Genomic DNA, 12,247 nt, shown 5'->3' with positions numbered 1-12,247 from the left:
GGGGAGGGTCAGAGAGAGAGGGAGGTACAGAATCCAAAACAGGCTATGAGCTAGCTGTCAGCACAGAGCCCGACACGGGGCTTGAACCCTCAAACCACGAGATCATGACCTGAGCCAAAGTCGGACGCTTAACCGACTGAGCCACCCAGACGCCCCTGAAAAATGTATTTAAAAAACAAGATTTAACTAATGGAAAATTGTCTGGAGATTTTTCTGTTTTTTTTTTTTTTTTTTAGTGTACCATAGGCAATTAACTGTATGTATTTCTTTCATAGATCTTTGTTTTTTAATTCATGAAAACATGACAAGATGAACTTTAATTGTATAAAGCATACTTGTGGAAGTTCATATGATGTCCTTGGAATATATAAAGATAGAAAGTTTTCATATGAGTTAATTATTAATAGTGATGTTATTGAGCATTAAGGATCTTAAGTGTTTACTCTGTGCAAGGACTGCTAGACAGTCTTCCGTGTATCCTCTGATTCAGTACTCGTGACAGCCCTTAGGTGATGTGGGTATGATTCTGACTCCAACTTGATAGACGAAGAAACTAGGCTTAGAGAGGGTAAGTGACTAGCCATGGTTCTCAAAGCTAGAGTGTGGCACAGCCGAGTGTCAGAGCCACATTGGTTCACTCCAAAGCTGGTGAGTCTCCTCACTTTGTTATTTAAGTCGTGTGCATTCAGTTTTGTTATATTTTAATACAGTTACTAAGCTACCTCATTACGAAAAAAATCACATCATATAAGCAATATTTCAATGGGAAGAAGGGGCCTAGAGAATTTCAGAATTGGAGTAAAAGTTATTTTTCCTACAAGAATTCCAGTTTCATAAAGGTTTCTTCTAATAGCTGTGTTTATGTAGTTATAAAATCAAGGTCTTGCGAATCCAACATTTAACTCATGACTGATGTTTATTTTCCTGTTGCACTAGCAGCATAGTTAGTACTGTGCATCCTTAATACATTCTTAATATATGTTATGACAAATCTCATACAGGCAGTTAAGAGACACTGTTCAGTCACACAGCCACTGTTTCTTGTCAGACCAGAACCATAAGTGGTCCTTGTAACAAGTGTTCCATGTAAGACAAGAGTTAAATTTAATTTATGCTACAAAAATGTGTTCTGTGAGAGCAGTCCTCTAATAATTGGTATATAATAGCAAAGGAAAGCCACACTTGGATATACCAGCTTCAGTCTGACATAGAGAAGAACTTAATTTCTTTCTCTGTCTTTATGTTCTGGATAACGAACTATTTGGTAAAGTTGCCAATAAATAATTTATTTCACATTTATCTGAAGCATTTCATAATAGAGAATTTTAAAATACTGATAATACTATTGGGATTGGCTTAAAATTTTTCTTACCTGAAAGACATCTTTAATTTTTAAAAATACATTCTAAGAGTAAGTTTTAACATTCCAACAATTTGTTTTTCTTTAGGAGTAGATCCCATAATAGATCACGTTCAAGACAGAAAGACAGACGTAGATCTAAGAGCCCACATAAAAAACGCTCTAAATCAAGGGAGAGAAGGAAGTCAAGGAGTCGTTCACGTTCACGGTGAGTTTTGGGGAAATTAGTGGTAATTGTTTTGTGGCTTCATTTGTTAAAAAATGATTGTGATTTAGATTTTTAATGAGAGACATGAAACTTTCTGATTGTTTTAGTAGTGATTAATATTGGTTGCCATTCATTTGAATCTAATGATGACCATAATGACTCTTGAGGTTTCTAAAATATTTAATTGAGCCTGATAATTGTTTTATTTAGCAGCTTCATGTTCACCTGTGTTATATAGAAATTATTATGTAATGTGTTCTAAGCTGGTATAAATTGTTTTGTGTTGATAATTGTTGAGGACAGAGAGGGAGGTCCTTTTTGGGGAGTAGAATAATTTTAGTTGTGAATTTATTTATTTTTTTTTTTTAAAGGGACAAGAGAAAAGACACCCGAGAAAAGATCAAGGAAAAGGAAAGAGTGAAAGAAAAAGATAGAGAAAAGGAAAGGGAAAAAGAAAGAGACAGGGAGAAGGAACGTGAAAAAGAAAAGGAACGGGGTAAAAACAAAGATAAAGACCGGGAAAAGGACCGGGATAAAGACAAGGAAAAAGACAGAGAGAGAGAGCGGGAAAAAGAGCATGAAAAGGAGCGAGACAAGGAAAAGGAGCAGGACAAAGACAAGGAACGGGACAAGGACAGATCCAAAGAGATAGATGAGAAAAGAAAGAAGGATAAAAAGTCCAGAACACCACCCAGAAGTTACAATGCATCAAGAAGATCTCGTAGTTCCAGCAGGTTTGATAATGCTTAAACCTTTTATTGGTGACAGATGAAAACAAATTGTTCCATGCAGGTGGGAATAGTCCAATAATATGAAAAGGTTCTCGTCTAATTGCAGAGTCAACATTTCTCTGTTAGAGCACTTGCCAAGTATGGAACCTGTGGGAGGAGGAAGAGATGATAATTGGACAAGATGATCGGAAAAGTTTTAACTACTTTCTAATACATTGTTTTAACCTTGGTGGTGGCAGTGGCTGCTGCTGCTTATTTTGTTGGAGGATGAGGTGGCAAGGGCAAGTTTTTCTTCCCTCTCCTTCCTTCCACCCTCCCTCCCTTTCTCTCTCTCTGTCTCTCTCTCTCACTCTCTCAAATAGGAAAGAATTGATCTCAGACTTCTAAATTTCTTTGGAATGATGTGGTAAATTCTGTATGCAAAATGATCACTAAAATTGCAGTGTTAGTCCTTTTGTCCTTTCAGTTAATTTTTACTGCTCTTATTTTGAGTGAGTGCATGACGTTTACATTTTAGTTTTCCTTTATCTGTCAATTTTAATGTTTTGTTTTTTTCTTAGAGACTGTTGCCTCCATTAATAAGTACACTGCCACCAGGTGGCAGCAGGTTGCCATAGTAACAGCTGCAAAAAAGAGGACCTTCCTTGATTGAAGATTATCTAAACCTATATCCATAACTCCAGATGATACCATAACTGATAAACAGAGGTTCCTAACTTGTGTTAAGCTAAGTTGTATTTTAGCCAGTTTTCTGTATATTTTAAATGTGGTTTTGCATAGAAAATAATTGGAAATGAATGTATATTTCCTGTGTGTGTGTTTTTTTGTTTTTTTTTTTTAACTTTAGGCTGTTCTTTTTAAATTTTTTTTGAATTTATTTTTGAGAGAGACACACACAGCATGAGCAGGGGAGGGTCAGAGAGAGAGAGGGAGACACAGAATCCGAAACAGGCTCCAGGCTCTGAGCTAACTGTCGTCATAGAGCCCGATGCAGGGCTCGAACCCGTGAACCATGAGATCATGACCTGAGGCGAAGTCGGATGCTTACCCGACTGAACCACCCAGGCGCCCCTAGGCTGTTCTTAATACCAGTGTTTGGGGAAAAAAAAATACCAGTGTTTCATCAGATAACACAAGATAATAGCAAGCATTTTTTGAATGCTTTACTACATACCGGATTTCGTCTCAGCACAGTTTGTCGTGACCTACCTCATTTAATCTTCACAGTAAGTCTGTGAGAAGACTTTATTACCATGATTTCAAAATACGAAGAAATTGAAGCTTAGGGGAAATTCTCCATCTGCTCTGCACTTTGATATTAGAAGCGCAGTACCTCTTTCTCTTTCTTTTATGAGGTTAGGTTTAATTGAGAATTCTATAACTGGTACTTGGTACCTGCTTTTAAAAACTGCCACAGAAGCATGAAGTTGAAAGCAACGGTATATGTTCAGATGGAGCTTAAAATAGATCACTGCCATATTTTGGCAAATTGGACCAAAAACTGAAGAATTGCCTTGACCTCATTGCTCCAGACACCATTTGAGCCTCGCAACTGCAGCTTCACTGCACAGTGATTTTACTGTGTCACATATTCCGTCCTGTTTATGTGATCATTTAGTCACTGCCCTTTGTAACACAAAATAATGTTTTGATTCCTTTTAAGTTCAATAGAATTTGCTTTTTTGATGACTTTGAAATATTTAATTAAAATTTTCAGGGGCCATTTTAAGTTGCTTCATTTTTATGAAAGTACAGATGTTCACATTCATTCTTAAATATATACTTAACTCACCACTGGGGCCTGGAGAATAAATACTGACTGACATCAGTTTCTAAAGCTTCAGAAATTTGGAATGTTTTCATGCTTTCAGAAGAGCTTGGCCAATAGCATTTTTCTGTTTCTCATGTGCTCTGAGTTGTTGAGTAAACTGAAAACATTTCAACTGCTCAGAAAAATAGTGTGCTTGGTATTTCTATCTTCAGCATTGTCCCCTAATCTACATTTTTAAAGAAAATTTTGATATTTAAGCAGAAAATATTTATTGACACTGGGTATGTGCCGGAGACTTTACTTGGTATTTTACAGGTGTTACCCTAAATTCTCATCACAGTGCTCCTTTTCCAGAAGGAAGAATTGAAATTCAAAGTACATAATATGACACTAGTCATGCAGCTGATAAGGTGTGGAATCAAAATTTCACTAAGTCTGACCAACTACAGTTCTTCAAACTATGGCTGACTGATTAACATTCTAGATTGCTGTCTTTCTAGGCTTAGCTCTCATTATCATCAGGTGTCAGTCATTAAGATGTCCCCCTATACATAGTGCTCTTGAACAAAGACTTAAACCAGTCAGGGTGGAATCATATTTTGTAAACAAGTAAGATACACTGACATTCTCATGCTCTGAAATAAGTACCTCCCATTCTTGTGCTGAGCTGTTAAGGCATGGCATTGACTGAATGGAATATCGTTACCTATGTGTTTCCAAAGGTCTTGAGCTTTTTTTTTTTTTTTAACATCTGTGTCTGCCACATCTGAGCATTATCTAATTTTTTTATATTTTATGAGAAATGTAGAGAACATGTTTCATTAGCCTAGAATCTTCTTACTGAAGTGATATGGAGGACTTGAATTCTAGGGAATTTGGTTCTTTTCACCTATATGGCCACTAATCATCAGGGCTTCTTGTGAGATCATTGACCACATTAATTGTAATAAGTATTTTCCCTTACTTCATCCCCTGAAGTTTGGACATCTTGAAATTCATTGTTTCTCATTTGACCAGGTTTTCAATGAAGTAATTTTGAATATGCGTCATTTGCTAACATGTTAGCAAAGTAGTTTTAATAATACTAGACAATGTTAATCAAGGTAGCAGTTATTTTTTATTTCATATTGAAGCCCCAGCTTTTAACTATTTTACTTCTGTCTTAGCAACTTGTACACTCAGTTTTATTTTTTTATTATTATTTTTTTAAATGTTTTGTTTATTTCTAGGAGAGAGAGAGAGAGACAGTGTGAGCAGGGGAGGGTCAGAGAGAGAGGGAGTCACAGACTGTGAAACAGGCTCCAGGCTCTGAGCTGGCAGTCAGCACAGAGCCCGACGCGGAGCTCGAACCCACGAACCGCAAGATCATGACCCAAGCGAAAGTCGGACGCTTAACCGACTAAGCCACCCAGGCGCCCCTGTACACTCAGTTTTAAATGAATAGAGCAATAAAATGGTAGGAAATTGGAGGGTAAAACAGTTTCTCTGTAAAGTAAATTAATGTAAATTCTTTTTTTTTAAAGAATTTTTAAAAAATATTTTATTTCTGAGAGAGAGAGAGAAACAGTGTGAGCAGGGGAGGGCCAGAGAGAAAGGGAGATACAGAAACTGAAGCAGGCTCCAGGCTCTGAGCTAGCTGTCAGCACAGAGCCCAATGCAGGGCTCAAACCCACGAACCGTGAGATCATGACCAAACCAAAGTCGGACGCTTAACCGACTGAGCCACCAAGGTGCACCTGTAAATATTTTTCTTATAGACATTCTAAATGCTCGAACTGGAAAGTTCACTTTTTACAAGCCAACTTAATCTTTTAGTTCTTAAAAAGGACTTACTACCTTGTTATGAAATAATCCACAGTAGGGCATCAAGGAGCTAGAAGCATGACAAAGGATCTGGATAAATAAAACATGTTTTAGATGCTGAGGAAGAGCCTACTTGAGAGGATTCGGAACATCTATTAATATTCTTTCTATTTAGGAAATTATTGTTCAAATAAACCAGATGAAAAGAAGGTCTTTTACCTTTTCTGTTGTAAAATCTTAGAACATATTTTCCATGTCTAAAAACTTGATGGTTCAGAATTTGACCTGCACTAAAATTAGATAACAGAACTTTCTCTTAAGGGACATGATTTTAAACCAACCTTTTAAAGGAATACTGTTCACTTGAGAGCATTAAGAACCCTTTTGTTTTGTATATTTGAATTGTCCTGTATTTAAATTGCTATATTTTTAAATGATATATTCTCAACTTTCAGGGAAAGGCGTAGGAGGAGGAGCAGAAGTTCTTCCAGATCACCAAGAACATCAAAAACCGTAAAAAGGAAATCTTCTAGGTCTCCATCCCCTAGGAGGTAGGTGGAAAGCATAAATCCAGGAACGGAAGTGGGGGAGAAAAATTTTCTTTTTAATCTACTTTTAAACTTTATTTTTTTATTTTTGAAATTTTTAAAATGTTTTTATTTTTGAGAGAGACAGTGCAAGTGGGGGAGGGCAGAGAGAGAGGGAGACACAGTATCTAAAGCAGGCTCCAAGCTCCAAGGTGTCAGCACAGAGCCTGACGCGGGGGTCGAACCCACAAACTGAGATCGTGACTGAGCCGAAGTTGGATGCTTTACTGACTGAGCCACCCAGGTGCCCTTGTCTTTATTTTTAAACTAAGCATAGTTAAAAGAACAAAGCTTAGAATTCCCTATTAAGGTTAATATTTTAAAGTAAAAGGTATTAGATCTCTGAATTTCCCCCCCCCTAATTCTAAAGGCATATTATTTTTATAAATGAAACTTGTTCATTTAGTCTTCTCTTAACTTTGATCTTGAATCAGTGGGTCTCCTTTTAATGATGAATGACAGAGGCAGTGGCACTGTAGGTCATTTGAAGTTCAGAGTTTTGCTAGTAGTCATTCAGCCCTTCCTAGGAGCTACCTCTAATTCTTTATCCTTTTCATTCCTGTTTATTCACTTTTTTGTTTTGGAAAAGTAGGTTTGTTTTATTTGAATCTCATTACAGCAGATAAATTAATCTTGAACTAAGAAATTGAAAATACTTAATTGTGGTTTAGGCCACATGTGGTGGCCTCTGCATATCTTTAAAAAACTAATTGGGGGTATGGGGTGGAGTAGGTGGGGTTATAACGTCTGTTTATATTACTTGGTCAAACCAGGTTACTGATATACTTATTTACAATGTATTAGTGTTAGATAAGGCTGTTTGCTCAACAACATGTTAGGTCTTTAATTCCTTAGAAGTTAACTGGCATATTTTCAATATTCTTATAGCAGAAATAAGAAGGATAAAAAGAGAGAAAAAGAAAGGGACCATATCAGTGAAAGAAGAGAGCGAGAACGTTCAACCTCTACAAGAAAGAGTTCTAATGACCGAGATGGAAAGGAAAAGTTGGAGAAGAATAATACTTCACTTAAAGTAAGCAGCAGTCATTCAGTGTTTAGGCTTGGAATAATTAATAATTGTGATTGTTCTTTTTATATAGTACTAGTTTTAGGCCAAAACTTAAGAGCCCTAGTATCTTCTATGTTTTTGGTATTCTTTAATAATTGTTCAGTTGACAACTTTTTTAAGCTGGAGTTTTGAAGGGATGAGGTATGCGCTAACTGCAATTCAGACAAACACATTCCTTATTTTAGGGAGTCCTAGACTGGCATACAAAAAGACTGTCTCCAGGTAACATGTATTTGATTTTATACAAGATTTCTGATTGAGGCCATTTTCCTTAAAATATATATATTTCCTGAAATATACTTGTTTCAGCAAATTTGACAAAAGTTCTGTCATCATTAGTTTTATAGTATATACTGAAATTAGGTTTGTTGAATTAGAATAATTAATGGAAAACCAAACTCCACCAGGTCTGTTTTTTTTGGATAAATCTTTAACTACTTATGAATTATATTAATTCCTTTGTTATACCAGTAGGTATATTTGTACTTGGAAATGAATTATGAGTTCTGGAGGTTTCATCATCAGATTTCATTTACTCTTACATTGATAGAGGTTTATCGTCAGTAACATTGACAACATCTTTTGAGCATTACTGTATGCCAGGCAGTGTTCTACATGTTCTCATTTAATTCTCTTTTAGCTGTGGGCAGAGTTACTGTTCCGGAGCAGTTTTTGCCAGGATGAATAGTGATTTCTTTTTCTACATCCTGTGAATTTTCTGCTTTGATATCCAGATTACAAATCTGTCCTGGCACCTTTGGCACCTGTTTGACTCTTTCAGCTGATCTGTCCCACTTTTTCAATTAAGTAACATTTTTTGAACACGGAGACTTTCTCAACTATTTTATTCTAAGTTACAATTACTGGAGGACATATTGATAAGTGTTTGTAGGTCTTATTTCTCTGAGAAGGTAATGGGAGAAACTACTCCGTTTTGTTCAGCTTACTGAAGTACACACTGTAGCCATAAGCAGATGTAATAGGCAGTTGCTGAGAAGACTATTCATTGTACACCTTAATATTTATTGCAGGAGAAGGAACATAATAAAGAACCAGATTCAACTGTGAGCAAAGAAGTAGATGACAAGGAGGCACCAAGGACTGAGGAAAACAAAGTCCAGCAAAATGGGAATTGTCAGCCAAATGAAGAAAACCTCTCCACCAAAACAGAAGCAGTATAGGACTGACAGATGCACCCCTAAACACACGCTGGAATAAAATCCAAAGCTATTAATTCTTCCAACAAGATGTTAAACAGTGAAGACATCCAGTTGAGTATAAAGATATGAACTAACAGCTTTTCTAGTTGTTAGGTGACTTTGTGGCCATCTTGTTACCGAGTAAGAAAAAAATAAAGCATGGACATCGTGAAAATAACAGGTGTTACCCAAACTCCTCATCTTCTAGAATTTGTGCATTTCCATGGTGGCTGACACACTCGTCATGTGGTTTGTTCGTGTTTGCCAAGAACCATTACAAATAAATGGGACGTCAAAGATCCAAATTTGTACTGTCCCCAAAGACTGGAGATAAGCATTGGAGGCTCTTTTAAAAAATGGTTGTTACTGAATTTTGTATTGTTTTACTTTTTTTTTCCCTCCAATTTCAGTATATACAGATTTGATGATGTGCTTGAAATCGGTGCAAATATATACACACCCTTGTAAGTGCAGAGTATGTAAGAAGTTTTAACATTTACTTCACAGGATTTACGGTGATTGTGTTAAATTCTCACTGTTGTGTTTTATTTTGCTCACTGTTTAGGACAACAGTTTTTTGTTAAAATAGTTTTACAGACTAAAATTGCTTAAATAAGTGGATTAACAAACAACTGACAATGCATGCTACTGTTCTCTTTCAAAAGGAAGAGCAATTGTGTTGAATACTAATAATAATGTATTAGTATTCAGTGTTTAGAATCATTGGGTCTCCCCACAAAGTAAGCATTTCCTTTTGAACTTTTTTTGACATTTCCAAGCTTATTATGAATAATATTGCAGTGTGTGTTGTCAGCTGTAGGTGGCAAAGGTGCCATTATAAAAAGAAAACTGGGTTTTCAAAATGGGCTATGGGAGCACAAGCTGAAGCTTTAGTGCCTTCTACAATGTGGTATACTGTTTTCTAGAATTTTATATGTGCTAGTCATTCTCAATTCATATGGAACTTAGATGGATATTCCATTCATTCCCATAGAGAAAGTGTGCAGGTAGTGTGTCAGAAGAGCTTCTTACATAGTTCACCTTGCAGGAAGTAAGTCCTATTTTCAAGAATGACTTCAGAGCTTAAAACAACAATGCAGTTTTGGGACCATCAGTTTTATACTGTGATAATTGAATATGAAGCATGTTCTTACTTTACTTAAATCAGAGCAAACACTTTCGTTGTCTCCATTGGATGGCCTTAATTATTACCTCTTAAAATCATCTTCTCGTAAGTGATGTGCAGAAATTATATGTAAAGGAGAACACGTGAGGTTATTTGTTTTAAGGATATGTTTACTTGAGTTTAAAATATAGGTCATCCGTTATTCTTAGGCTCACTTTTTGCATAAGTATGCAAGTAGTAAAATGACAACATTGCTAGTATTTTCCCCAAAGCCATAACTCAGTTTCAGAAATCTTTCATTATTGTTATAGTCCCCCAAAGTTACACTTTTTAATTAGCATGTTATTAAAAAAAAAATCAAGTATAATTATTTTAATGCAATCTAATACAATCAAATTACTCCGTTGCCTTACCTCATGGGAAGAGTTACTTATAGACTTAAAAAGCTGAGTAGCACATCAGTTACTTGGTTTCAACTTCAGTTTTCTTTTAATGTTAATACTATTGAAACTTAAGTATTTGATAGAAAATGGAAAGAATTGCCCTTATTGCAAGTAATGAAGCCTGGTTTGATTATGAAGCTGCTTAATTACTCCTCATGTGTTCAGAATTACTGTGTTTTTTTTCTTTTCCTTTTTGTCACCGTGTACATTAAAATTTTTGAAAATGCTTTACTATGTAAAGTATAGATGGTCATTTTAATCATTCAACCACATACGGTTGGCTAGTAAACAGCTTATTCTGATACAGGAATGCTTGGGTGCATATGGAAAGATTGTGAGTGTGTGTCTTGCATCAGCAGCTTTCTTATTTATAATATGTAGTAGAATAGAGCAAATGTTTGAATCTTTGTTATTTTTAGTACCATTTCTCTAATAAAGCTACGTATTTTAGAGGAGAGTATTTGTTTATGCATTTCAAAACAGCATCTTAGTTTATCATGTCTATCTTGTTTTATTTGGCATAGAGATTATTTCAATATGGAGATTGCATGTTTGTGTGGTGTTTTATTTCTTGTACTCTGGACTCTTAATGTTTCCTTTGTTAGCGGTTAACATAATTAGGTTCCTGCTGCTAATTATTTTCCTTGCTGATTATGTTCAGCTTTAAAATAATATTTCTATTGAAAGATACTGATTAGTAAAAGGAGGACATGAATAGGAAAACAGGAGATCCAGAGAAAGTGAAAAATGTCTTCATTGTGTTTATGGAAGCATAATTTTCTAGGGCCTGGGGGTATTGGAGTGAGTGTGTGCGAGAGAGAGACAGAGATTGAGATTGAGATTATTTACTTATAGTAGCCTGATAGGTTTCCATTTATTTGTTATTTTCTCTCAAGCTATTTTGGTTTTTCTTTAAGACAATTCTTTTTCATCCCAGGTAGATGTTGTCAGGAAAACTTGAGGTAAGGCCAAGAAGACAGCCATTTTATACTTGATCCTTTCTTTAATTATCTTTTTTCGCTTGATTATACAGAGAGTACATTCTGTTCTTTAATTTTAGTTGCTCTCCATCATTCTAGACAACTTCTGTGGGTCCTCTTGTTTGTTTTCAGCAGTGCGTGATGAATTATTTATATTAAGGTGGGCCTTCATAATAAGAGGACCAGTTTCATGTGTGAAAACAAGTATAAGTTTTTAACTTCTGCAATTGTCTCCATATTATTTCTCCATCTAATCTAATTAATTTATAATTGCAAACACTTGTCAGCTTGTGATTTTGTTTAGAATTCTTAACATTCAAGAGTTTCAGTATCTGTGAGGTTGATCTTCAGAAGTGTCAGAGGCTTAAATTTTGACCTGCTCAAAAATAAAAACTTAAATTTAGAATTCTTTCTTGTCAAGGAAGTAACTTCATTTGTGATTTTAGTTATTTGCAGGGCCTCATTCATTCCTATATATATGTTGCTATCTTTATCTTAAAACTTTAAGAAGCCCTTAATCTAAATCAGCTCTGAAGATACTATTTAATTTTAAGAATTACAATATGTAGTAATAGGCTTTTAAACATTTAAAAAAATCTATTAGAAATAATATGATTTGATAAAATCGTATTTTTATGATTAGTCTTTTTAGTAGTTGAATTAGCTATTAGTATGAATCTTTTTGGAGGGATGCATTAAATAACACTTCAATGCATTATTATATTTTCACTGAAAGATAGTGTCCGATTTCAACTGGCTGGGTTATAAAGTAGATCACGTCCACAAAGTATGTTTCTTACATGTTTGAATATTTTTTCTTTTCACTGCCTACCTACATAGTATCCTCACATTTATTTAGTGTAATATTCATTTAAAATTGTTTTCAGATTTCAAAAGTTAGGGCTCTAAAAAGGGCTAAATTAGATTTCTGGAAGCAGTAGTCAAGTATAATGTAATATAAACATTTTTA

General features: G+C 35.2%; 1 protein-coding gene across 4 annotated transcripts in view; it reads left to right on the top strand.

Annotated features, from left to right (window-relative positions):
- The window catches only part of SREK1 (splicing regulatory glutamic acid and lysine rich protein 1), a 38,596-nt gene extending 26,910 nt beyond the window's left edge, over positions 1-11,686 (top strand). For all 4 annotated transcript variants that reach the window (XM_039255509.1, XM_039255511.1, XM_039255510.1 and 1 more), the window contains 5 exons: positions 1,449-1,568; positions 1,940-2,302; positions 6,329-6,424; positions 7,349-7,493; positions 8,561-11,686. In XM_039255509.1, coding sequence (XP_039111440.1) covers positions 1,449-1,568; positions 1,940-2,302; positions 6,329-6,424; positions 7,349-7,493; positions 8,561-8,710 — 874 coding nt within the window. In that variant the 3' untranslated portion in view covers positions 8,711-11,686. The remainder of the gene's footprint in view (positions 1-1,448; positions 1,569-1,939; positions 2,303-6,328; positions 6,425-7,348; positions 7,494-8,560) is intronic.
- Positions 11,687-12,247: the final 561 nt, after the last annotated feature.

Source organism: Hyaena hyaena, unplaced genomic scaffold (assembly GCF_003009895.1).
Source record: "Hyaena hyaena isolate Hyena2069 unplaced genomic scaffold, ASM300989v1 scaffold_530, whole genome shotgun sequence".
In the NCBI taxonomy this organism is placed as follows: Eukaryota; Metazoa; Chordata; class Mammalia; order Carnivora; family Hyaenidae; genus Hyaena; species Hyaena hyaena.
This window is presented reverse-complemented; position numbering and strand designations above follow the sequence as displayed.